This window comes from Heptranchias perlo, chromosome 22 (genome assembly GCF_035084215.1).
Source record: "Heptranchias perlo isolate sHepPer1 chromosome 22, sHepPer1.hap1, whole genome shotgun sequence".
In the NCBI taxonomy this organism is placed as follows: domain Eukaryota; kingdom Metazoa; phylum Chordata; class Chondrichthyes; order Hexanchiformes; family Hexanchidae; genus Heptranchias; species Heptranchias perlo.
In genome coordinates, this window is record NC_090346.1 from 49,819,012 (window position 1) to 49,844,627 (window position 25,616).

At 48.1% G+C, this 25,616-nt stretch overlaps 1 protein-coding gene across 1 annotated transcript; it reads left to right on the forward strand.

The window, feature by feature from the left end:
- The first annotated feature begins 335 nt into the window (after window positions 1–335).
- On the forward strand, window positions 336–24,694 carry sbk1 (SH3 domain binding kinase 1). Its single transcript, XM_068003075.1, has 5 exons — window positions 336–355; window positions 4,183–4,326; window positions 9,623–9,819; window positions 17,769–17,971; window positions 23,635–24,694. Exons 1-5 carry the CDS (start codon window positions 336–338, stop codon window positions 24,421–24,423), a joined length of 1,353 nt encoding a protein of 450 aa, XP_067859176.1. The 3' UTR covers window positions 24,424–24,694.
- Window positions 24,695–25,616: the final 922 nt, after the last annotated feature.

The following is a 25,616-nucleotide window of genomic DNA, read 5'->3' on the forward strand; positions in this document are numbered from 1 at the left end:
CACCACCACCTTCTCAAGAGCAATTAGGGATGGGCAATAAATGCCGGCCTCGCCAGCGATGCCCACATCCCATGAATGAATAGAAAAAAAGGCCAGGTTAATGACTATTCTTGAATAGTGGAGGAGTACCTGTTTTTCTCTATAATTAATTGTGATCTAATAACACTATATTCTCAGAAATTGATTGTTTCAAAGCTACATAAGCTTATGAGTTTGTTAGCGTGTTTTTAATTATGGAGAAAACGCCTCCCTCCCAGCAGATGAACGTTGAACCTGTCCCGTAAGATGAACGTTGAACCTGTCCCGTAAGATGAACGTTGAACCTGTCCCGTAAGATGAACATTGAACCTGTCATGTAAGATGAAGATTGAACATGCTCCTTGAGTTGATCATTATGCGTCCCATAAAATGCTCTCAATCATTCACAACTGATGTTTGATGTTCTGGTGTGTAATTCCCTAATTCGTAATTATCTCCCTCGTTTATTTCAGTCCGGATAAGGTTGTGTTCCTGTTGCGTTCCAGAACTCTGCGGTATGTTTCAGTTGGGCCCCAGGACTCGATGCTGTAAATCAGATTGACTGTCGTTCTGCAGTGTAAAACAGATTCTAATATGTAGGCTTGCTTGAAGCACCAAGACCCAATGGCATGAATAAGGCAGACTCCCAGACTTGCAATGTCTATCACATGAGCTCCAGAATTCAGTAATATGAATCAGATAAGTTCTAGTAACTACAAAATATAAGAAAGCATCTAAGTAATGAAAAAAGGCAATTCAGCCCATCAAGCCTGTTCCTTCCACACAATGAACATTCTGCTCTATCAAAGACTGTTCCCAAAGCGGGGGAGGAATTTTTGAAGTGTCTTCAGGAGAACTTTCTTGACCAGTACGTTTCCAGCCCAATGCGGAAGGAGGCATTGCTGGACTTGGTTCTAGGGAATGAGGTGGGCCAAGTGGAGCAAGTGTCAGTGGGGGAACATTTAGGGAGCAGCGATCATAGTATCATAAGGTTTAGAATAGCTATGGAAAAGGATATAGACCACTCTAAAGTAAAAATACTCAATTGGAGGAGGGCCAATTTCAGTGGGATGAGAACTGGTCTGGCCTGGGTGAATTGGAATCAAAGATTGGCATGCAAAACTGTAATTGAACAATTGGCGGCCTTTAAGGAGGAAATAGTTCAGGTACAGTCTAGATACATTCCCACAAGGGCAATTAAAGCCAGAGCTCCCTGGATGACAAAAGAGATGGAGAGTAAGATGAAGCAGAAAAAAGGGGCATATGACAGATGTCAGGTTGATAATACAAGTGAGAACCAGGTAGAATATAGAAAGTTCAGAGGGGAAGTGAAAAAGGAAATAAGAGGGGCAAAGAGAAAGAATGAGAATAGACTGGCGGGAACATAAAGGGGAATCCAAAATTCTTCTATAGGCATGAAAACAGTAAACGGGTAGTAAGAAGAGGGGTGGGGCCGATCAGGGACCAAAAAGGAGATCTACTCATGGAGGCAGAAGGCATGGCCGAGGTACTCAATGAGTACTTTGCATCTGTCTTTACCAAGGAAGAAGATGCTGCGAGAGTCTCAGTAAAGGAAGATGTAGTTGAGATACAGAATGGGCTAATAATTGATAAAGAGGAGGCACTAGAAAGGCTAGCTGTACTTAAAGTAAATAAGTGTCCCGGTCTGGATAGGATGCATCCTAGGTTGCTGAGGGAAGTAAGGATGGAAATTGTAGCGATACTGGCCATAATCTTCCAATCATCCTTAGATACGGGGGGTGGTGCCAGAGGACTGGAGAATTGCAAATGTTACACCCTTGTTCAAAAAAAGGTGCAAGGATAAGCCCATCAACGATAGGCCAGTCAGTTTAACCTCGGTGGTGGGGAAACTCTTAGAAACGATAATCCAGGACAGAATTAGCAGTCACTTGGATAAGTGTGGATTGATTAGGGAAAGCCAGCATGCATTTGTTAAAGGCAAATCGTGTTTAACTAACTTGATAAAGTTTTTTGATGAGGTAACAGAGAGGGTCGATGAGGGCAATGCAGTTGATGTGGTGTACATGGACTTTCAAAAGGCGTTCGATAAAGTGCCGCATAATAGACTTGTTATCAAGACTGAAGCCCATGGAATAAAGGGGGCAGTAGCAGCATGGTTACAAAATTGGCTAAGTAACAGGAAGCCGAGAGTAGTGGTGAATGGTTGTTTTTCGGATTGGAGGGAGGTATACAGTGGTGTTCTCTAGGGGTCGGTACTGGGACCACTGCTTTTCTTAATATATATTAATGACTTGGACTTGGGTGTACAGGGCACAATTTCCAAATTTGCAGATCACACAAAACTTGGAAGTGTAGTGAACAGTGAGGAGGATAGTGATAGACTTCAAGAGGATGTAGACAGGCTGGTGGAATGGGCAGACATGTGGCAGATGAAATTTAATGCAGAAAAATGTGAAGTGATACATTTCGGTAGGAAGAACAAGGAGAGGCAATATAAACTAAAGGGCACAATTCTAAAAGGGGTACAGGAACAGAGCGATCTGGGGGTATATGTACACAATTCGTTGAAGGTGGCAGGGCAGCTTGAGAAAGCAGTTAAAAAAGCATACAGAATCCTGGGCTTTATAAATAGAAGCATAGAGTACAAAAGCAAGGATGTCATGATGAACCTTTATAAAACACTGGTTCAACCACAACTGGAGTATTGTGTCCAGTTCTGGGCACCGCACTTTAGGAAAGATGTAAAGGCCTTAGAGAGGGTGCAGAAAAGATTTACTAGAATGATTCCAGGGATGAGGGACTTCAGTTATGTGGATAGACTGGAGAAGCTGGGGTTGTTCTCCTTGGAACAGAGACGATTGAGAGGAGATTTGATAGAGGTATTCAAAATCATGAAAGGCCTAGACAGAGTAGATAGAGAGAAACTAGGCTCCCATTGGCGGAAGGGTCAAGAACCAGAGGACATAGATTTAAGGTGATTGGCAAAAGAACCAAAGGTGACATGAGGAAAAACTTTTTTACACAATGAGTGGTTAGGATCTGAAATGCACTGCCCGAGGAGGTGGTGGAGGCAGATTCAATCATGGCCTTCAAAAAGGAACTGGATAAGTACTTGAAAGGAAAAAATTTGCAGGGAAACGGGGAAAGGGAGGGGGAGTGGAACTAGCTGGATTGCTCTTGCATAGAGCCGGCACAGACTCAATGGGCTAAATGGCCTCCTTCCATGCTGTAACCTTTCTATGGTTCTATGATTCATTAAATCTCCTGCTAAATGGTTGCCCTCCCTGCAGGGACAAAATATGTAAGTGGGCAGAACAGTGTCAGATGAAATTTAATGCAGACAAGTGTAAAGTGCTGCACATAGGGAGGGTAAAAATGACATGAATGGTGTTGAGTTAGCTAAGGATGAAGCTGAAATGGTATTTGATGACTCCAGGGTATATAGCCCAGATAGATTGGGTTCAGTAAAATGGTACTGAATATAAGACATTTTCTTGGACAAAGCAATGTGAATTAGGTTGGAGCTTTGTGGTTTAAATCAGATGAGTTCCAAGACCCAGCGGTATGGAGGAGGTAGGACTTTGTAGTTTGAATTAAATGGGGTTCAAGGACCCAGCAGTGTGAAGGAGGTGGGGATTGTGGCTTGAATGGGATGGGCTCTAGGACCCAGCAGTGTGAAGGAGGTGGGGATTGTGGCTTGAATGGGATGGGCTCTAGGACCCAGCAGTGTGAAGGAGGTGGGGATTGTGGCTTGAATGGGATGGGCTCTAGGACCCAGCAGTGTGAAGGAGGTGGGGATTGTGGCTTGAATGGGTTGGGCTCTAGGATTCAGCAGTGTGCCGGTGTGGGCGGAGTCGCCTTGAGCGTGTTGTGAGTGAATGAGCGGTGAGCCCAGCCCAGGGCAGAGCGGCTGCGGACAGGCAGCTCATCCATCGACTGAGCGAGGAGCAGCAGTATGAGGGGTTGTATCAGTCCTGCAGCAAATAGGGGAGGAAGAGTCTGAACTTTATCCCAGCAGAGAGAGAAGAAATACAGGAGGAAAAGTGGAGCAGAGCAGCCCGAAAGAGAAGCAACAGGGACTGAGCACTGGAGAGACAGAAGGACAAAGGAATCGGCAGAGGACCGCAGCTGGGATGTGATGCTGAGACCCTGCTCACTGACCAGCAGCTAGTGAATCAGGAGAGGGGGCTGGAATCACCCCCACCCCCAGACTCCATACCGAGGGAAGGAAACTCCCAAATTCCAACTGGGCAACAAACAGGAAAGGCTGGACGAGCCGAGGGAGAGGGAGTATGTGGGAGAGGCTCAGGTGTCCAGAACCTGCAGGTGAGTCCCAACGCCGGAGAATGGGCAGTCAGGCTCCCATTCAGTGATGATAGCAATCACAACCAGACCCACACACGGCAAGCGACCGTGCTTCTGCCACCTGAGCTGGAGGTAGACCCACCTGGTGCTGTAACTGTGGCAGGGAGTTGGGAGGAAGTACAAGGGCGAACTCTAACAGGGCTTCAGATGGCATTTAGCAACTCCCAAGAATGGTTTGACTCTGAAGGGTTCCTCACTGGTGCTTTCCATCAGATCAAGCTTAAAATCACTCCAGGGTATCTGTTATCTGTCAGAGCTGTGACATTAATCTTAGGAAATGTTTTTATTCAGTTTGGAGTCGCTGTCTCCGGTAGTACAGCTGACTCGGAAGAATCAGCAATTCTGGATGTTTAAAGAGACGTGATTTCCTGTTAATGTTTGGGGCTTTCTAAGGCTGCAGCAGGTTTCTGTATATTTAGAGTATATCGAAGGGCAATTCCTGGAGTTTGAACTTTCTGCCGCTGCCAGGAGCTGGAAGTTTTCACCCCTTCCCCTTGCTGCCTTGGCTTTTTTCCCTGAATTTTTACCCGTGTGTTTTCTTCCACCTTCCAAAGGTCCTGATTCCTCACTGAGGTACAGTTCCACACACCCTCTGAGACATCACCGAGTGCCTGTTCTTCCCATTTGAACAACACAAACCAGCAATGAAACAAAGGATCTCCTTGCCCAGTGGCTTGTTAATCAGCATTTACAAAGTGCAGTCACTGTATTTAGTTTCGGAATATTTTAATTGTTCTGATCACTCCAAGCACAAAAGTTCGGTTCTTGTAGATGGATTTTTGTCGAGAAGATTCTGCTATTCCTGCATCTTAAATAAATATCTCTGGTGAAACTGCAATGTAACCGATGTGATGTCAGCAGCTTTCAACATTCACTTTCACCGGACTTAGATTTGTGTAATGTAAGTGTTCAGACTAGTTTGTGTCCTGGTGGATATATACTGAGTGCGAATGTGTAACAGGGAGCAGTGGCTGTGTAGTTTCTCGCTATCGAGGAAGAGCTTAACTTACTTTAAGGTGCTAGCCGTGGCTCAGTTGGTAACGCTCTCACCTCTAAGTCCCCCTGAAGGTTGTGGATTCAAGCCCCACTCAGGAGACTTGAGCAAAAAATACAAGCTGAGGGAGAACTGCACTGTCGGTGGTGCAATCCTTTGCATGAGATATTAAACTGAGGCCCTATCTGCCCCCTCGGATGAATGTAAAAAATCCCATGGCACTCTTCGAAGAAGAGCAGGGGAGTTCTCCCCAGAGTTCTGGTCAATATTTATCCCTTAACCAACATCACTAAAGCAGATTACCTGGTCATTAATTCATCGCTGTTTGTGGGAGCTTGCTGTGGGAATTGGCTGCCGCGTTTCTTACATTACAACAGTGGCTACACTTCAAAAGTACTTAATTGGATGTAAAGCGCTTTGGGACATCCTGAGGTGGTGAAAGCTGCTATATAAATGCAAGTCTTTCTTCACTCCGCGCTACTTGGTGTTCCCCATAACTTGACTGTGTGCCCGAAAGTTAGTCCAGAAGTTCCCTTTGGGGTTTCCTCTTAATGTGTTTTTCACATCTCCGTGGAGGTGTGTGTGTGAAATCTCTGCTCTGACTTGGCTCATTGGTTCTTCTACTTCATCCCTTAGCCCATGTTATCTTCTGATCTCACAGATGTGGAAGAGAAAGGGCATTCAGCCCATCCTAGTTCATCCGTCACCTTATCAAGGGCAACGAGTGAAGGGCTGCAAATGCTGGCCTTGCCAGCAACGCCCCCATATCCCAAGAAATAATTTTAAATAATCCATCGAGGAAGACCTTTCAGCTCCCCATCCAGCTGTTCCTTAAATCATTCCAGGTTTTTTTCCTCTATTCCCTAAAAGACCATTGCACGTTTTGATCAATTTTTGAGTGAAGAGGTTGTTCAGTCCTAAATTTACCTTTCACAAGTTTGCACCTGTGTCCCCTTGTCGTAGTGCCGTGGTTTAGTTTATAGGGTTCCAGTTTACCTTTTCCGTACTATTTACAGGATTATATTCCTCTGAGGTAGCCTTCAACCAAGCAGTGAAGCCAGGTCCAGATCGGTGCCCCGGCCAAATACAGGAGCCCTGTGAATATAGCTCACCAGCAATTTAAACAGCACTGCCTGCCGGTTGAGTTAATTGCAATGACTGGAATTTGAGCCTTGGGGAGGGAGAGTTTGTTACCTGACAGTGGTCCCATTGGCGGGAAGACACGGTCGAAGAGATCCGTGAGCAGAGCGGGAAGAGTGGAGACGATGTCGGAGCCTCACAGCAGGATGGGAAGACAGGGTTTCGAACTTCGAAGCCTCTGGCACAGCACAGTTTCACCACAGCATGTTTTGACCTGTACACTCAGCCAGCAGTGCCTTTTAGCGATGCCTGTGCAGTATGGTGGGAGCCAACTATGATTCATAAACTGCTCGTGAGAGAAGTCGCTTCTTTTTCCATCAGATTTAAATTCAAAACCCATTTGCAGCTGGTGAAATTTGCAAAGATGTCAGATTATTAAAAGTAACTTAGTGCCTTGCACATTGCTGGTGGGGTGTTCGGAACATCACTGAAATCGGGGTGAAGGGTTTGACCAAGGGAGCGCCCTGCGGCCCCGGGTGTGCAATGTGATTAAACAATGTCTTTCCCTCTACGTTTCCCCCCTTGGTTTGTCTGTCTTTTATTGTACTGTTTGAAGTGGCCGAGGTCCTGCCAGCCTTTTGCTCCCGAGTTGTTGCTGTTTTCTCTCATTACCTTCGGTTACACCAGCTTTCTTTCCCTCTCTAACTGTCCCTGTATCGCACCTCTCTGCAAGGCTGAGGGTGGACTATTTTCGTAGACTCTGCTGTTGAGGTAGCTGCCTGATGGTTTGTGAGAGTCGGCGCTTGACCTCCTGCAGTCTCTCCCACTGCATCCATCTGGGCTTGTCCTCCTGTCCCACCTCTCCAGCACCCAGTGCCACTCAAACATAGGAACAGCTGGACAAAAAAAGACCACGGTCCATCTAGTTCCCCTTTTACCAGCCTGGTAGCCCCCATACAGCAATCAATCTCAATCAATTAGTCCACAACAGACCCAGACACGGCACAAGGAAAAAAAACCATTGGTGGAGAACCGATTTCAGTGATGTTCCGAACACCCCAAAGTTACCTGTTCTCCCCGCCCCCCCAACATAATAAACTTATCACGTCATGTCTAAAATTACTCATATTATATCCCGAAATGTCATTTTCTGAAAGAAATCTATCAAATTTGTATTTGAATGAAACAACGGGTTCTCCAAGTGTGCGGAGCCTGTAGTATAACATGAACCTGGGTGAACTTTGCAGTAGCACAGCGTTCACATGTTCACATGGCGTGCAAGCAGCAAATTAGCAGAAGTGCTGTGATGCAAATGAACGCAGGTAACTGGAGCTCTGAATCTGAACACCGGATAGTAATTCACGGATCAACCTGTGAGGACACGAGGAATTCTGGAGGAAGAGGCACCATGTGTCTCGTTATCAAAAAAAAAATGGGATGAGGGGGAAGAGAAGTTTTTTTAAAACATGCAAAGCTTCCGAAATGCTGAAAGGGTTAATGGAGCTGATTAAATCGGTCGCTGGATGACAAATGTGCTGAATTTCAAATACTCCCGACGAGCTTGGCTGACGTAAAGAGTAGAATTGTGTCACGTCCTCAGAGATTCTAACTGAAGTGGAGAGCGAGAGACAGATGGAGGGGGCTCCAGCTCGGGCCCCGCCAGGTCACCTGACTGTCTCTTTTTTTGTACTGAGTCATTAATATGAAGTTGTTGTACCTTTTCTTTGACCGAGATAGAATCTGTTTCCGTTGTGTGCAGACGCTCTCTGCTGCAGCTGTCTCCCTTCGAGCTGTACTTTCCTTTTGATGCTATGATGTGTGGACACTATTGATTCACTGCTCGCTGGACAAAAGAGATTATCCGGCTTCCGAGCTCCATGGGGCGAGCACACATTCATTCAGTGTCAAGAAGCTCAGTGCGCACTGGATGGAATAGACTTCCAGGAAGAGGGCAAAACCTTGGCATCAGTTAAGAAACAATTAGATGCTGAAATCTGCCACATGACTGTGTGGTGTTGGACCTGATCCAGACTTGCCCGGTCAGGCTATGGAGTTCCCGCTCCTTTTTTGTTCCCAGTCGGGGCTGTGCTCAGTAGGGAGGTGCTGAGACTGTAGTGTCTCCCAGTGAGGTTGTGAAAGGTGCAATATGAATGCAAGTTCCTCCTCTCTTGAGGGGGGTGGGGTGGAACAGAATAAGGAAAATGAGTGAGCACAGCCGTCTGTGCCACCTCCATGGGGCATTAGCAATGGTCTGTAGCACGCTGTGCACCAGCACTCGTTAGCTGGGTGAAGAAAAGAACCTGCATTTATATAGAACCTTTCATATCCTCAGGGCGTCCCAAAGTGCTTCACAGCAAAAGAAGTTTGAACCCACAACCTTGCATGTCAGACTTGGCTCAGTGGGTTGTGATGTCCCCTCCAATTTAGAAGGTTGTGGGTTCAAGTCCCACTGCAGAGACTTGAGCATAAAATCTAGGCTGACACTCCAGTGCCGTACTGAGGGAGCGCTGCATCGTTGGAGGTGCTGTCCCTTGGAGGAGATGTTAAACTGGGACCTGGACTGTACTCTCAGGTGGACGTAAAAGATCCCATTACAACGGTGACTGCACTTCAATAATAATTCACTGGGTTTGTAACGTTTTGGGATGTCCTGAGGATGTGAAAGATGCTACTTAAGTCCAAGTTCTTTCTTTATTCCTTCTTTCTTCAGTCTGGCTGGGGCCATTGGATGCCACCTGAGGAATGCAATTTGTCTGCTTTCAAATAATGTAGATTGTGAAGTTGGCTCGATAACCCACAATCTCATTCCATTACCTTCTGAGACGGGGGGGGGGGGTAATTTCAACTTCGGGCGATGGTGTAAAGTGGGAGGTGTTGAATTAGTCACCCATTATATACCCGATTTTCCCTTCCGTTGACTTCAAAGGAAGTATAATGGGCGGCTGATTCAAATATCGCCCTAATTAAAATTACCCCTCTGGAAACTTCAGTTTTCTCCTGAATTAAGTTTTTCTTGTGGTTGAAGGAGCGTTAGAAGGAAGGAGTTTGGATTGAACGAGGGAGGGTTGAGATCTACGTCCACATTAGGGAGTCTTTAATCTGTGTAGACATTTCCTGAGCTGCCCTCCCCCACTGTTAGGTGCTCTGGTAACCCCTGTTATTTATTTTTTGGCTTGTATTCAGTGCTAGGATGAATGTCTGTGTGACTGAGCAGGACTTGACTCGAAGCTCATGCGGCATTGTGGGTGTGACGGAGGATATGCAGGCTCTGGCGGTGCGCAGTCTATCGGCCTCGGACATCCACAAACACTATGATTTCATCCGAGAGCTGGGCAAAGGAACGTACGGCAAAGTGGAGCTCGTCATTCACAAAACTGCAGGTAACTTCAGGCCACCACGTGGTGGTTCCACACTGCTTGCTGCCCTCACACTCATTTTGGAAACACCGTGCAGAATTTGCACAAAACACACTGGCCTCCGGGCAGATCTGCAGCTGTGGGTAAATGCCATGCGTTTTCAGCCATGCCTCTCATACAAGGATGAGCCTTGAGGGAATAAGAGTCCGTCTTCTGTTGCACAAACTTTGCTCTCCCTCACCTGGGGAGTGATTCGGGGGGAAGGGCTCATGTCAAGAACTGGAAGGTGTAAATATGGCAGGTGCCTGTAGAGAGGCTACAAGGGAGGCGGGGATGAAGAGGGGCTGAGACCTTACGCGGGGAAAGGGAGCAAATAGGTTGGGACTTGGTATGGGACAAGGGAACGTTGAAGGGATTATTACAGGTAGTTCAGAATATTCCAGTGAGCAGAGTAGAAGGATGCAAAGATTTATTCCTTGTTTAAGCCACATCTATAGGGTAGCTCATTTGGTTTCAGTGCTAAAATCGGGCCAGAAAGCCCTGGTTGGAATCTTGGTAGTTTTACAATGAGGTAAGCAAATAAAACAGGAGCTGCGGGGATTGGACAGTGCTCGCCGCACTGGTGCAGTATCTGTCCTCACCTACACCCGGCTGTTCAGGGATCAGCAACGCACCCAGTAGAAATTGACTTCCATAGATGTGTGTGTATGTCTATGTCTCTGTCTGTCTGTCTGCCTGCCTCTTTCCATCTGTGTGTCTTTGACTCTTGCTGTATTGCTTTCTCTCTGTCTGCCTTATATCCATTGTCTTGGAACATATTGTTTCACGATAGGGGCCTTGTGTTGGCTGTGCTTGGAGCTGGGGGTTTTTGGAGCACAAAATATGTATTCTACCATTTATTCAAAATATGTGGAGTAGCTCCCCTGGTTGGAGACCAGATTAAGAGTGGAGGGATATGATGAGGGGAGTGGGTAGGTGGGGTGAAGAGATGTGATGAAAGGATGGGTAGGTGAGTTAAGAGATATGAGAGGGTGGATCGGTCGGGTTGAGGAATATGATAGGGTACGTGGGATGGAGCGATATGGTGAGAGGGTGGGAATGAGAGATACGATGGGTTGGTGGGGTTGAGGGATATGATGAGATAGTGGGTAGGTGAGGTTAAGGGATATGGTGAGATAGTGGGTAGGTGGGGTTGAGGGATATAGTGAGAGGGTGGGTAGGGTTGAAGGATATAGTGAGAGGGTGGGTAGGGTTGAAGGATATAGTGAGAGGGTAGGTGGGGTTGAGGGATATAGTGAGAGGGTGGGTGGGGTTGAAGGATATAGTGAGAGGGTGGGTGGGGTTGAAGGATATGGTGAGAGGGTGGGTGGGGTTGAAGGATATGGTGAGAGGGTGGGTAGGGTTGAGGGATATGGTGAGAGGGTGGGTAGGTGGGTTGAGGGATATGGTGAGGATAGGTAGCTGGGTTGAGGGATATGGTGAGAGGGTGGGTTGAGGGATATGGTGAGAGGGGGAGTTGATGGGTTGGGTAGGTGGGTTGAGGGAGATGGTGAGAGGATGGTTGGGTGGGTTGAGGGATATGGTGAGAGGATGGTTGGGTGGGTTGAGGGATATGGTGAGAGGGTGGGTTGAGGGATATAGTGAGAGGGTGGGTAGGTGGGTTGAGAGAGATGGTGGGTTGAGGGAGATGGTGAGAGGGTGGGTTGAGGGAGATGGTGAGAGGGTGGGTTGAGGGATATGGTGAAAGGATGGGTAGGTGGGTTGAGGGATATGGTGAGAGGGTGAAATGGCAGGTTGAGGGATATGGTGAGATGGTGGGTAGGTGGGTTGATCTGTCTGTTTTAACAGAGTGAGATTGTGGAGTCTGTTTGAACTGGCGTTGCACCCAGAGGAGAAAGGTCACTATTCTGACACACTGATGGAACTGGGTTTGAGTTTAACCCCCAGGACACTTGGTGTCTTCAACAGCGGTTAGAGCTGAAAGCACTTTTAATCTCTCCTCTTGGTTCTCAATTGTTGCTAAGCAACGCAGCACATTTCAGAGAAAGCCGTGGGGGAAAGCCAAGAAACGTAAAGCGTCCAGTGTTCGTTCTGCATTCAGTGTCTTGGTTACAAAGAGCTTGTGTTCAATGCAGCGAGGGCCATTCTGGGTGCTTCCACTGCCCCACCAATCTCATTGTGAGCACTCTCGCCTCCGCTGAGCCCATTGTTCACTGCCCCGCTCTAGCACGGAGCTGGTTGATCAACAATGCCAACAAAGGAAGCTCGCAACAGAGTTTTTGGAGTGTTTGAAAGACAGCGTCAGAGAGTAGGAATGTACAATCAAAGCTCTCTGCTGTCGACTGTGTTGTGAATTGGCCGATTCTTTAGCTCGTTTTAATTAGCTTATTTTTCACTGCTGTAAGATGGACATTGTAAGTAGGTCAGCTTCCTCCCAGTGAGGTTGCAGCCATGTGGAGTCTGGGGAGTGCTAGAAATTAATCCTGTGAAGACAAGTCACTACCTGGAGTTTCCATATTTAACCCCCACATCTGCAGCCACTTCAATTAACCCTGTAACCCCTCATGACCTCTTATATTAATCCCATGATACCTGGGAGCAGACCTTTCATCAGAAGTAAATCTTCCACAAGTGGAAAATGTCCCCAAGCAAGACTATCACTGGTGTCGAACTGTGTCAGGATTGGGGCCAATCAGGAGCCAAGGCCCCGATTTTAGAATGAAGTAGCGGGTTGGGGGCTCCGTAAATCGGGGAAATCCCGAGCGGGTTCGGAACCTGGCTCCAACCCGCAGACTTCCGGGTTCCCCACATCGCCACCACAATTGAGCATGCTGCAGGGCTTCTCAAGATGCGATTTAGGTGCCTTGATTGTTCTGGAGGAGCGCTTCAATACACACCAGACAGAGTGGGACGCATTATAGTAGTGTGTTGTGTCCTGCACAACATAGAGGAGTGCCGCTTGAGGAGGCCCCATCCACATCTGCCATCCAAATGGAGGAGGAGGAACCCATGGGCAGAGCAGCGACTCACCTGGCTGCTCGTGAGTCCAGGGAGTCACTGATATGTGAATGGTTCTCCGTCTGAGTGCGTGTGCACCTCACAAATGCGGAAGTCCCATCGGAAATTTAAGCTGGTGGGATGATACTTAAGAGAGTTATTTAGATACTTGAAGTACTTAATTTTGTGCACATTGAGGCAGTGGTCCAATTTTCAAACATCCTCAGCGTGTTTCCCGTGCTGTGGGAAACACTCCATGTTCTACCAGATGTGTTTGAGCCAGCAGCCAGTTGGACATTCAAATGCTTGTTTGACAGATAGGGATAAAAAGTGAGTTATTGCAGCAGGGCACTCAGTTCTTTCAGACAAACCTTTGGCTGGGAGATCTTTGTGTTTTCACTGAAAATTCTTAGTTTCCACACAGAAGTCTTCTGTTCACACATATTTACCAACTTTTAGGACCCCCTCAAAATGACACCATCAGGATGGTGGGGCGCCATGGCTGCATTCACCACTACATCCGAGGGCGAGCAACATCACCATCCTCGCCAGGCACAGTGTGCACCTCCCCCACTTGCAGCTCCACAACACAGTGCTGTGCCACAGGCACCTGCACAGAGGGCAACAACAGAGAGAGCGACGTCACAGGAGGCACTACCCTCACCACAGGGTTTACAGACCAAGGCTCAGCTTCCTGGACCTCTCTGAGGAGCAATGCATACGGAGGCCGAATCAGTCGCCGATGGCTTGTTTCGCAGACCCATGGACGACCTCAGCCAGACGGAGAGGGTAGTTGGATTCCACTCTATGGCTGGCTTCTCACTGGTACAGGGTGCAATCGATTGCACCCATATAGCAATACGAGCACCTCCACTTCATCTACAGAAAAGGGTCTCACTCCATCAAACCTGAGTTCGTTTGTGACCACCACAAAAGATTCCTTCACGTGTGCGCCAAATTCCCTGGCAGCTGCCACGATTCCTTCATTCTGAGGGAATCCAACACCCTGCCCCTCTTCCACGCACTGAACACCCTTACGGGCTGACTCCTCGGTGACAAGGGATACCCCCTGTACACGTGGCTCATGACACCTCTGAGGAACCCCATCACTAAGCAACAGCATCGATATAACGACAGCCACTTTGCCACCACAACTGAGCTTGCTATAGGGCTGCTCAAGATGTGATTTAGGTGCCTTGATCGTTCTGGGGGAGCACTTCAATACACACCAGATAGAGTGGAATGCATTATAGTAGTGTAGTGTGTTGTGTCCTGCACAACATGGCACAATAGAGAGGGGTGCCGCTTGAGGAGGCCCCATCCACATCTGCCATCCACATGGAGGAGGAGCAACCCATGGGCAGAACAACAGCTCACCTGGCTGCTCGTGAGGCCATGGAGTCACTGATATGAACGGTTCTCCTAACATCAGAAAGTGTGCAGAGTCCAGTCCTCAGACCACCTGGAAAGAGCAGCACCAACAGCATCCCCCCCACCCCACCCCTCCTTGCACAAAACAGTCCTGCAACTACACATACACCCACTGTAAAGTGACCCAATGGGTGGCAGCAAGTGTCACCATTCATGGTGAACCTCATGAAAGGGCCCTATCACAAAAGCCAGTCATGAATAGGCAAGACGTGGCGGTAGTGGTGAGAATGATAACATTTAATGTGACTTTAACCAAAACCAAATATAAATGAAAAACATGACCATCTGTCATATACCCTTGTGCATACTCTTCGTGCTCACAAATCCTTAGGCTTCCACATCCTGCCGCTTCTGCGTGGTGCATCTCCTGTGGTTGCAGTAGAGGTAGTGGCAGTTTGCTCATATTCATGCCTTAATTGCTTAAATGCTTTCGGCCTATGCCATCTGGGTTTTGGAGCTTGTGAGGGCCCCTCCAAAGACTGCTCCACCTGCACCTGTGCAGGGGCAGACTCGGTCACCTGGAGAGGAGGCAGCATTGTGGCTACTGGTTGAGAGGGGGGCAAGGGGTGAGAGGTGGGAGCGCTTTGAGTGGCGTTGCCACTGCCATGTCCCCTTTCGCCATCATCCCTCTCCTGCACCAGGACCTCATCACTCCTACCACCCTGCTGGAGAACAGTTTGGAGGGCATGTATGAGGCCTTGGAAGCCCAGTTGTAAAGTATCTGCCTGCCTGTTTAAGGCAGCAGAATGTTCACCGAGTCTGAATGACTGTTGTTAGGGCCTGAATGGACTCATTTGTGAGCCGTGCATGAAGCTCAACGGAGGCTAGCCTTCTCTCCATTGCAGACATTCCCGCACTTACCTGCGACACTCTCAGATACTTGCTCATGTCCCTGTGACAATATCTGAGATTCCCTCCCGTAACTGTGCCGCCATTTCACTCATGCAGGAGTTGGACTCCTCCATCCTCTGCGCTATTGTGGAGAGTGCGTGTAGCACCTGTTCCAGTGCCAAGCAAATGTGCTGCTGCCCCTCGATCATTCTCCTTTTTAAAGGATGGCCCCCGGGGTTCAGCATCTGCATCCAGCTGAGCAGAGCTTGGAAAGGAGTGCTCCCACCGACACGGACTCTCCACAGCTGCCCCTGCCACCAGTGTCTGCTCGTACTCACTTGTGTGTGGTGATTCACCAGGTGCCAACCCAACTAACTCACAACTAGGACCCACCGAGGTGAGTGTATCTGTGCTGGTGGATGGCTCGTTATGATGTGATGGTGCACCGTCACATGCCGGCAGGTCCTCTGAGGAATTGCTCTCTGCCGTCACTGCGATCGTTGAAAGCCCTGTAGGAGAACAGAAGGGAATATTAAGTATCATCACAGATGTGTCATGTTGCGATGAGCATACTGAGGTGTTGGACATGGCAAGCGTTGTTAACATCAATTCATTGTCTGTGATGAATGTTAAAGTTGTGTCACCAGACATTTGTGGGGTGCAAGTCTCGGCGTCCCTGACGGACAGGCACTCGAGGGTGCGGCTGATCTCCAGCGCCTCCTGCTCCGCGTCTGTGAGGACCACTACTTGTCATGGCCCCCCTCCAGTCCTCGCCCTCTCGCGTGCATTTACACTCTCTTCTAGAAGGGGACAAAGAACATACGTGTGAGTGAGTGATGATGAAGTGGCCAACCGATGAATGCATTGCTTTGAGTGAGGCTGACCGTGAAAGAGGTGCTTCAGCGGGTGAGTATGAGACAAAGCCATCACATTGGATGAGGATTGGGGTGAGTGGTAGTGGTGGGGTGACTAATGGGCAGGTGAGGAAGTGCAGATAAGTTGAGGATGAGCCTTAAGTGGGTGTGAGGAGTGATGCGATAGAGTAGTCTTGGCAGTGCAGAATGAGTTTTGGAGGGGGCGGGTGCTGGCAATGGCGGTGATATGGAACACGGAATGTAGGAGAATCAATAAGTGTACTCACTTTTGCTGACCTAGTTAGGTCACTGAACTGCTTCCTGCACTGGATCCAGGTGCGGGAGATGCTGCTGCTGGAGACCTCATCTGCCACCTCAAGCCAGGCCTTGGTGGCAGAGGTAGAGCACTTGATCCTGTCTGCGGGGTAAAAGACTTCCCTCCTTCTCCTCCTCGCTCCGTCCAGTAGCTGCTGCAGTGAGGCATCGCTGAATCTTGGAGCAGCCTTGCCTCTGTGATGCTCCATTGTGATTCCTGGGTCTTTACTCCAGCAAAAGCCTTTGGAGTAATGGCCGTTTAAATAGAGCTCCTCCAGCTGACAGCCCATGATGCGGGTGCACAGTCCGCCCACTACACAGCTTTTGGAAGGCAAACCTGGAAGCCATGTTAAGTAGCACCAATTCACTTGTGATTGCGTGTGAAACGGATATATTTTATTAGTCAGTTTACTCACGTGCCCATTCATGCCCCCCGGCTGCCTTCCCACCTCCATTCTAAAATCAGGGCCCAAGCTTTCTTCACAGGAGCTGCACAGAAACATTGATCCTCTCTTAACTCCAATCATAGTCATCCTGGAAATCGACTGCTGTGTATCAGAATTGGCTGATTGTGTCCATGCTCTCGTACACCATTTGTAGACAGGGACTCCACTCTATCCATAAACAGCTGGTAAAAAGGAACCTGTGTCACTTGTGCCCAGTGTCACCACCTTTATGTGTACAGAGTGCCACATGAGTGTGATGAACTGGGCTCGCTGTGCATCTGCCACACCTTGAAGTGAGATCAGAATGTGAGTGTCACATGTGTTCATGATAGAGAATGGGGAAGGCTGTGTGAGTGATGGAGGAGCTGGTATTGGGGACAGGGGCAGGCTGCGTTGGTGATGGGACTTGAGCACATAATTTAGTCTGACACTTTAGTGAAGTACTGAGGGAATGCTGCATTGTTGGAGCACCAATCTTTGGATGCGATGTTAAACTGGATGCAAAAGATCCATTGGCACTATTCAAAGAAGAGCAAGGAGTTTGCCCGGTGTCCTGGCCAATATTTATCCCTTAAATGTTACCGGAAAATGTATTAACTGGTCATTCGTCTCACCACTGTTTGTAAAATGTTGCTGGAGTTGAATAACCAACATGATTCCCCTTACATAACGGTCACTGCAACTTCAAAGTAAGTGGATGTGAAGTGTTAATAATATTACTTGTCCGTGGCTTCTGTATAAATAGCGCAGAGTTGACGCTCCTTTGGAGTTTGGTATCTTGTGAAATGTAACTGGGTGTATAATGTGATTCCTGAGGATGGCATTTCCCTGGGATAAGCAGTGTGCAGCCTGTCCCTGCTTTGTAAAGTGCCACTCCCTTTCTCTGGGCTCTGTACCTATTGTAGAAAGTGATGGAGCCTCTAGCTGTGTGTCTCCACCCTGAGGCTTTGGGTTTTGCTGTAATTTGGTGCTAAGGACAATGAGCTCCCCTCCCACAAGCAGGTACTGATTCCCTTCACTGTCACTCCTTTTTGCTGCCCGGGCCTGCCTCATGTGCCCTGTTCTTATTGCTGCATTCTTTTTCCCTTTCTCTTTGCAGGAACCAAAATGGCTTTAAAGTTTTTGAATAAAAATAAAACGAAGCTGAAGAATTTCCTGAGAGAGTACAGTGTCACCAACAACCTCTCCTCCAACCCCTTCATCATCAAGGTCTTTGACATTGTCTTTGAGACTGAAGACTGCTACGTGTTTGGCCAGGAGTACGCTCCAGGAGGTGATTTGTTCGACATCATCCCTCCCCAGGTGAGGGGCGAGCAATTCTCAGAATCCTTCTGAGTAAGAATGCAGATGTGACTTGCAATATTTATACCAGTCTTGTAGCCATGGCAGATGGTTTATGTCGGGTGCAGCTTGGGTACCCGTTGGGGTATGGGTAGCAATTATAAGCATCAGTTCATATTTGGATATGAATATTTTACTGGGAATGTTCATTGTTGAGCTCAGTATCTGGGTCTGCCCACACGGACCCCGTATCACGCTTGAAATGGCACAACGCCAGGGCAGTTCCAGTGGGTATGGGGTGTTGTTGGGAGTAGAGGTGTGCTGCCATTTGCAGGGTCCTGTTAACTCCAGTGTTGGATCCTACTGAAAGGCCCTGATGGCACTTTAGTGTTCACCTCTTTGGATTTTGAATCTTGGCCTTGATTCTCTCTAACTATTCGTATCTGCAGTGTTACATGGAGTGTCTCCTTGTGATTACAGTGCAGGCTGCAGAGACCATCCCACCAGAAAAAGAGCAGCACGTGATGGTTCATGTGGAGCAAGGACAATAGAGGCACAGAGTAACTGTGCTCCAAACATCCTGGACCGTGTGGTGGGTAGAGGAGGCATCCTCCCAGCTGAATGAACATGAGGGGAGAAATGCTGCAAGAGGAGATCAAATGAAAATCAGATTGTTAAAAATAAAACACTACATCTCAGTCCTTGTTGGAAATCCTGTAGGGAATGGAAAATGCCCTCATCTTAATAATAAACATTAGCTGTGTCTGCAGGCCAGTCAGCACTAGAGTGCAGTTTTTAAAATTCATTCATTCATGGGATGTGGGCGTCGCTGGCAAGGCCAGCATTTATTGTCCAACCCTAATTACCCTTGAGAAGGTGGTGGTGAGCCGCTGCCTTGAACCGCTGCAGTCCGTGTGGTGAAGGTTCTCCCCTGGTGCTGTTAGGTAGGGAATTCCAGGATTTTGACCCAGCGATGATGAAGGAACGGCGATATATTTCCAAGTCAGGATGGTGTATGACTTGGAGGGGAACGTGCAGGTAGTGTTGTTCCCATGCGCCTGCTGCCCTTGTCCTTCCAGGTAGTAGAGGTTGCGGGTTTGGGAGGTGCTGTCAAGGAAGCCTTGGAGAGTTGCTGCAGTGCATCTTGTAGATGGTACACACTGCAGCCACAGTGCGCCGGTGGTGGAGGCAGTGAATGTTTAAGGTGGTGGATGGGGGGCCAATCAAGCGGGCTGTTTTGTCCTGGATGGTGTTGAGCTTCTTGAGTGTTGTTGGAGTTGCACTCATCCAGGCAAGTGGAGAGTATTTCATCACACTCCCGACTTGTGCCTTGTAGATGGCGGAAAGGCTTTGGGGAGTCAGATGGTGCGTCACTCACTGCAGCACACCTAGCCTCTGACCTGCTCTTGTAGTCACAGTATTTATGTGGCTGGTCCAGTTAAGTTTCTGGTCAATGGTGACCCCCAGGATGTTGATGGTGGGGTATTTGGCGATGGTAATGCTGTTGAATGTCAAGGGGAAGGTGGTTAGATTTTCTTTTGGAGATGGTTATTGCCTAGTGTGTGTGGCATGAATGGTACTGGCCACTTATCAGGCCAAGCCTGGATATTGTCCAGGTCTTGCTGCATGTGGGCATGGACTGCTTCATTATCTGAGGGGTCGCGAATGGAGCTGAACACTGCAATCATCAGCAAACATCCCCACTTCTGACCTTATGATGGAGGGGAGGTCATTGATGGAGCAGCTGAAGATGATTGGGCCTAGGATACTGCCCCGAGGAACTCCTGCAGCAATGTCCTAGGACTTAGATGATTGGCCTCCAACAACCACTACCAATTTCCTTTGTGCTAGGTATGACTCCAGCCACTGGAGTGTTTTCCCCTTGATTCCCATTGACTTCAATTTTACTAGGGCTCCTTGATGCCACACTCAGTCAAGTGCTGCCTAGATGTCAATCTCACCTCATCTCTGGAATTCAGCTTTTTTGTCCACGTTTGGACCAAGGTTGTAATGAGGTTTGGAGCCAAGTGGTCCTGGCGGAACCCAAACTGAGCATCGGTGAGCAGATTATTGGTGAGTAAGTGCCGCTTGTTAGCACTGCCGATGACGCCTTCCATCACTTTGTTGATGATTGACAGTAGACTGATGGGGTGGTAATTGGCTGGATTAGATTTGTCCTGCTTTTTGTGGACAGGACATACCTGGGCAATTTTCCACATTGTCGGGTAAATGCCAGTGTTGTAGCTGTACTGGAACAGCTTGGCTAGAGGCGTGGCTAGTTCTGGAGCACAAGTCTTCAGCATCACAGCCGGGCTGTTGTCGGGGCCCATAGACTTTGCTGTATCCAGTTTACTCAGCCGTTTCTTGATATTGTACTTGGCTCAAGACTGGTATCTGTGATGGTGGGGATCTCGGGATGAGGCCGAGATGGATCATGATGAGGGCAATGCAGTTGATGTGGTGTATATGGACTTCCAAAAGGCGTTTGATATAGTGCTACATAACGGGCTTCAATTTTATTGACAAGCCTATGGAATAAAAGGGGCAGTGGCAGCACGGATCGGAAATTGGCTAAGTGACAGGAAACAGAGAGTAGTGGTGAACGATTGTTTTTCGGACTGGAGGAAGGTGTACAGTGATATTCCCCAGGGGTTGGTACTAGCTACTGCTTTTCTTGATATATGTTAATAACTTGGATGTACAGGGCACAATTTCAAAATCTGCAGATGACACAATTTGGCAGTGTAGTGAAGAGTGAGGAGAACAGTGATAGACTTCAACAGGACATAGGCAGGCTGGTGAAATGGGTGGACACATGGCAGATCAAATTTAACGCAGAAAAGTGTGAAGTGATACACTTTGGTAGGAAGATTGAGGAGAGGCAATATAAACGAAAGGGTACAATTCTAAAGAAGGTGCAGGAAAAGTGAGACCCGGGGGTATAAATGCACAAATCATTGAAGGTGGTAGGACAGGTTGAGAAAGCGGTTAAAAAAGCACACGGGATCCTGGGCTTTATAAATAGAGGCATAGAGTGCAAAAGCAAGGAAGTTACGATGAGCCTTTATAAAACACTGGTTCGGCCACAACTGGAGTATTGTGTCCAATTCAGGGCACTGCACTTTAGGACGGATGTGTAGAGAGGGTCAGAAAAGATTTACTTGAATGATTCCAGGGATGATGGACTTCAGTTACGTGGATAGATTGGAGAAGCTGGGATTGTTCTCTGTAGAGCAGAGAAAGTTGAGGAGATTTGATAGAGGTGTTCAAAACCATGAGTGGTCCAAATAGAGTGGATAGAGAGAAGCTGTTCCCATTGGTAGAAGGGTTGAGAACCAGAGGACACGGATTTAAGATAATTGGCAAAAGAACCAAAGGCGACATGAGGGAAAACTTTTTTACGCAGCAAGTCGTTTTGATCTGGAATGCGCTGCCTGAAAGTGAGATGGATTCAATCGTGGTTTTCAAAAGGGAATTGGATAAGTACTTGAAGGAAAAAAATATGCAGGGCTACGGGGAAAGGGTGGGGGAGTGGGACTAGCTGTATTGTTCTTGCATAGAGCCGGCGCGGGCTCGACTGGTCGAATGGCCTCCTTCTGTGCTGTAAACATTCTATGATTCTATCACTGAGCACTTCTGGCTGAAGATGGTTGCAAACGCTTCAGCCTTGTCTTTTGCACTCAAGTGCTGGGCTCTGCCATCATTGAGGATGGGGATGTTCACAGAACCTCCTCCTCCCGTTAGTTGTTTAATTGTGGTTAGGATCTGGAATGCACTGCCCGAGGGGACGGTGGAGGCAGATTCAATCATGGCTTTCAAAAGGGAACTGGGTAAATACTTGAAAGGAAAAAAATTGCAGGGCTACGGGGAAAAGGCGGGGGAGTGGGACTAGCTGGATTGCTCTTGCATCGAGCCGGCGCGGACTCAATGGGCCAAATGGCCTCCTTCCATGCTGTAACCTTTCTATGATTCTATTGTCTACCACCATTCACGACTGGGTGCGGCAGGACTGCAGAGCTTTGATCTGATCCGTTGGTTGTGGGCTTGCTTGATTCTGTCTATAGCATGCTGCTTCTGCTGTTTAGCATGCATGTAGTCCTGTGTTGTAGCTTCACCAGGTTGGCACCTCATTTTTAGGTATGCCTGGTGCTACTCCTGGAATCCTCTTCTACACTTCTCATTGAACCAGGGTTGATTCTCTGGCTTGATGATAATGGTAGAGTAAGGAATATGCCGGGCCATGAGGTTACAGATTGTGGTGGAGTACAATTCTGCTGCTGAAGGCCCACAGCACCTCATGGATCTAGATCTGTTCTGAATCTATCCCATTTAGCATAGTGGTAGTGCCGCACAACACGATGGACGGTGTCCTCAGTGTGAAGACAGGACTTCATCTCCACAAGGACTATGCAGTGGTCACTCCTACCAATACTGTTATGGACAGATGCATCAGTGACAGGTAGATTGGTGAGGCCGAGGTCAAGTAGGTTTTTCCCTTGTGTTGGTTTTCACCACCTGCCGCAGACCCAGTCTGGCAGCTATGTCCTTCAGGCCTCGGCCAGGTCGGTCAGTAGTGGTGCTACCAAGCTACTCTTGGTGATGGACATTGAAGTCCTCCACCCAGACTATATTCTGTGGCCATGCTACCTCCAAGTAGTGCTGAACATGAAGGAGTACTGATTCATCAGTTGAGGGAGGATGGTAGGCAGTAATCAGCAGGAGGTTTCCTTGCCCATGTTTGACCTGATGCCATGAGACATCATGGGGTCCGGAGTCAATGTTAAGGACTCCCGGGGCAACTCCCTCCAGACTGTACACCACTGTGCCGCCATCTCTGGTGGGTCTGTCCTGCCGGTGGGACAGGACATACCCAGGGATCGTGATGGAGGAGTCTGGGACGTTGGCTGAAAGGCATGATTTTGAGCGTGTGGCTATGTCAGGCTGTTGCTTGACTAGACTGTGGGATAGCTCTCCCAATTTTGGGACAAGTCCCCAGACGTTAGTGAGGACGACTTTGCAGGGTCAACTGGGCTTGGTTTGCCTTTGTTGTTTCCGGTGCCTAGTGGTCCGATGCTGGGCGGTCTGTCCAGTTTTATTCTTATGTCTTTTTGTAGCGAGATTGTACAACTGAGTGGCTTGCTAGGCCATTTCAGAGGGCAGTTAAGAATCAACCACATTGCTGTGGGTCTGGAGTCACATATAGGCCAGACCGGATAAGGACGGCAGGTTTCCTTCCCTAAAGGACATTAGTGAACCAGATGGGTTTTTACGACAATCTGGTAGTTTCATGGTCATCATTACTGATACTAGCTTTTTATTCCAGATTTTTAATTTAATTAGCTGAATTTAAATTCCCCAGCTGCCTTGGCGGGATTTGAACTAGTCCAGTAACATAACCACTATGCTACCGTACCCGGTTAATCACTAATTGCCAGTGCCCAAGTTCCAGGAGTAAAAGTAGATTGAAGTTCAATCTCCGATGACATTCTGCACTCTGCATGTCTTTGAGAGGCTCTGAGCGGTGAATGGAAGAACTGTCTTTGAAACATTTTGACTCCCAAGAGGGAGAATGGATTCTAAGATGCTGGACTGTCACCATGGTTGCACATTGCCGGAAAAACTTACTTGAAAGTGTTGAAAGCTTGCACTGGCTGCACTTAATTCTGTCTTGTCTATCTGTGCAGGTGGGTCTCCCTGAGGACACTGTGAAGCGCTGTGTGCAGCAGTTGGGTTTGGCTATTGATTACATGCACAGCAAGAGCCTGGTCCACAGGGACATAAAGCCAGAGAACGTCCTCCTGTTCGACAAGGAGTGCAGGCGGGTCAAGCTGTCTGACTTTGGGATGACGCGTAAGGTTGGCTGCAGGGTGAAGCGCATCAGTGGGACCATCCCCTACACTGCTCCAGAGGTCTGCCAGGCCAACAGGACTGAAGGCTTTCTGGTCGACTGCACCATTGATGTCTGGGCTTTTGGTGTCCTGATCTTCTGCATGCTAACTGGAAACTTTCCCTGGGAGGCTGCCTTGCCATCCGACACGTTCTATGAGGAGTTTGTGCGATGGCAGAGGGGCCGGCTAAGCGGGTTTCCCTCGCAGTGGAAAAGGTTCACAGACGGAGCCCTCCGAATGTTCCAGAGGTTGCTGGCTGTCGATCCCGAGAAAAGATGTTCTGTCAAGGAGGTTTTTTATTTCCTGAAATGTGAGTTGATGGTAGAATTGAGGAGGAGGCCTTCTTATCGATGTAGAACCCATTCCTCTGATAAATCAGCCTCGTCGGCGCATAAACACGAGGGATCGATCCCCAGCATGCCTACGCCACTGAGAAGAAGCCTCCAGTCGGAAGCAGCGGGGTCCAGATTATTGCCCTCGTCGATGGAGTCAAGTTCACATCCGTCTGGGAGCAGGATGGAGGGAAGGCAAGACAAGGGCAAAGGACGAATGATCGTTACTACAGCAATTGAAATCTGTGTTTAATCTTCTGATCCTCTAGTAGGTGTGTACTGTTAAGGAGGGGTAGTGTGCTAGGATTTATAGTGTTGATACCAGTGGGTCCTTCAGCTGTGGCACTGAAAGCTTGTACCATGTTTCAAGATAGAAACCAGATAGGCCCAGTGAGGAAAGCCTCTACTCCATTTGTATGGTGACAAAGTTTACAAATTGTTTCAAAAGTGCAATCTACTTTTTGGGAAGGGGAGGGAAACTCAGTTAGACACAGGTCTTTTATCTATGGCACCGGTGTTTAAATTCAGCCCAGGCTGATGGTGCAAAAATATCCTCTGTCTTTTGTCTGTAAGGGTCCGACATGGGATGAGCTTGTGCAGACTCATTCCAGCTCCTAGTCATGGCCCGTAGCACAAAATTGTCCCTAATTTAGCACTAATTGTCACTAAATTGGTAATCCAGTACTACACCTAAGAGGCCATTCTTCAAGTGAGTGTCAGGAGGCACTTCGACTATGAGGGGTATTACAGTCAAGCCTGATCCTGTACTCTCCCTGATGTGCACATGCGTGGACTTCCCAGCTGGATGGTGGTGAGCAGTAGGGTGGAGATCAGTCACTCCACATAGATCAGGTAGCACCTGGGGCCTTCTGGTCTGTGTTGCTCAGTATCACATTGGGTTTACGCACTAGGTCTACGGGGGAGCTCTATAGAAAGGTTTAAAGCACAGCGCGTTAATAATTATCCTGAGCGTTGGTTTTAAGGACTTACTTTGAAGGTTTTATGAACTTTGCTAGAATAGCTCAGGAATTTTACCTGTGTTAACTTGGAGTAGTTTTCACCCCAGTGAGTGTTTACACAATGGTGGACTTGGTGATTCTTTTGGTTATCTTCCCTCTAACCCTCATCTCTGCTGGATGGGTTATCAGTTTACATCTGGCATGATGCCTCTTTTGGAGAATAGTACATGACCTAGAAGGAGTAATCTTATCTTGGGATGAGCTTAGTGTGTGAGTTGATGCTCCCCTGTGTGACAGTTTCATGGTCACTTTTATTGATACCAGCTTTTGCCCAATTTCATTGTTGGTTTTCAACATCACCATTTTGCCTCTCGATTCCAGCATGAAATAGTGGCGAATTAACACCTGGAGAACGCATCTACAGAATACAGGTTTGCAGGCAGCTTACCTTCCCCCACCCTTCTGTGAGGGAGTGCTGGTAATGCCC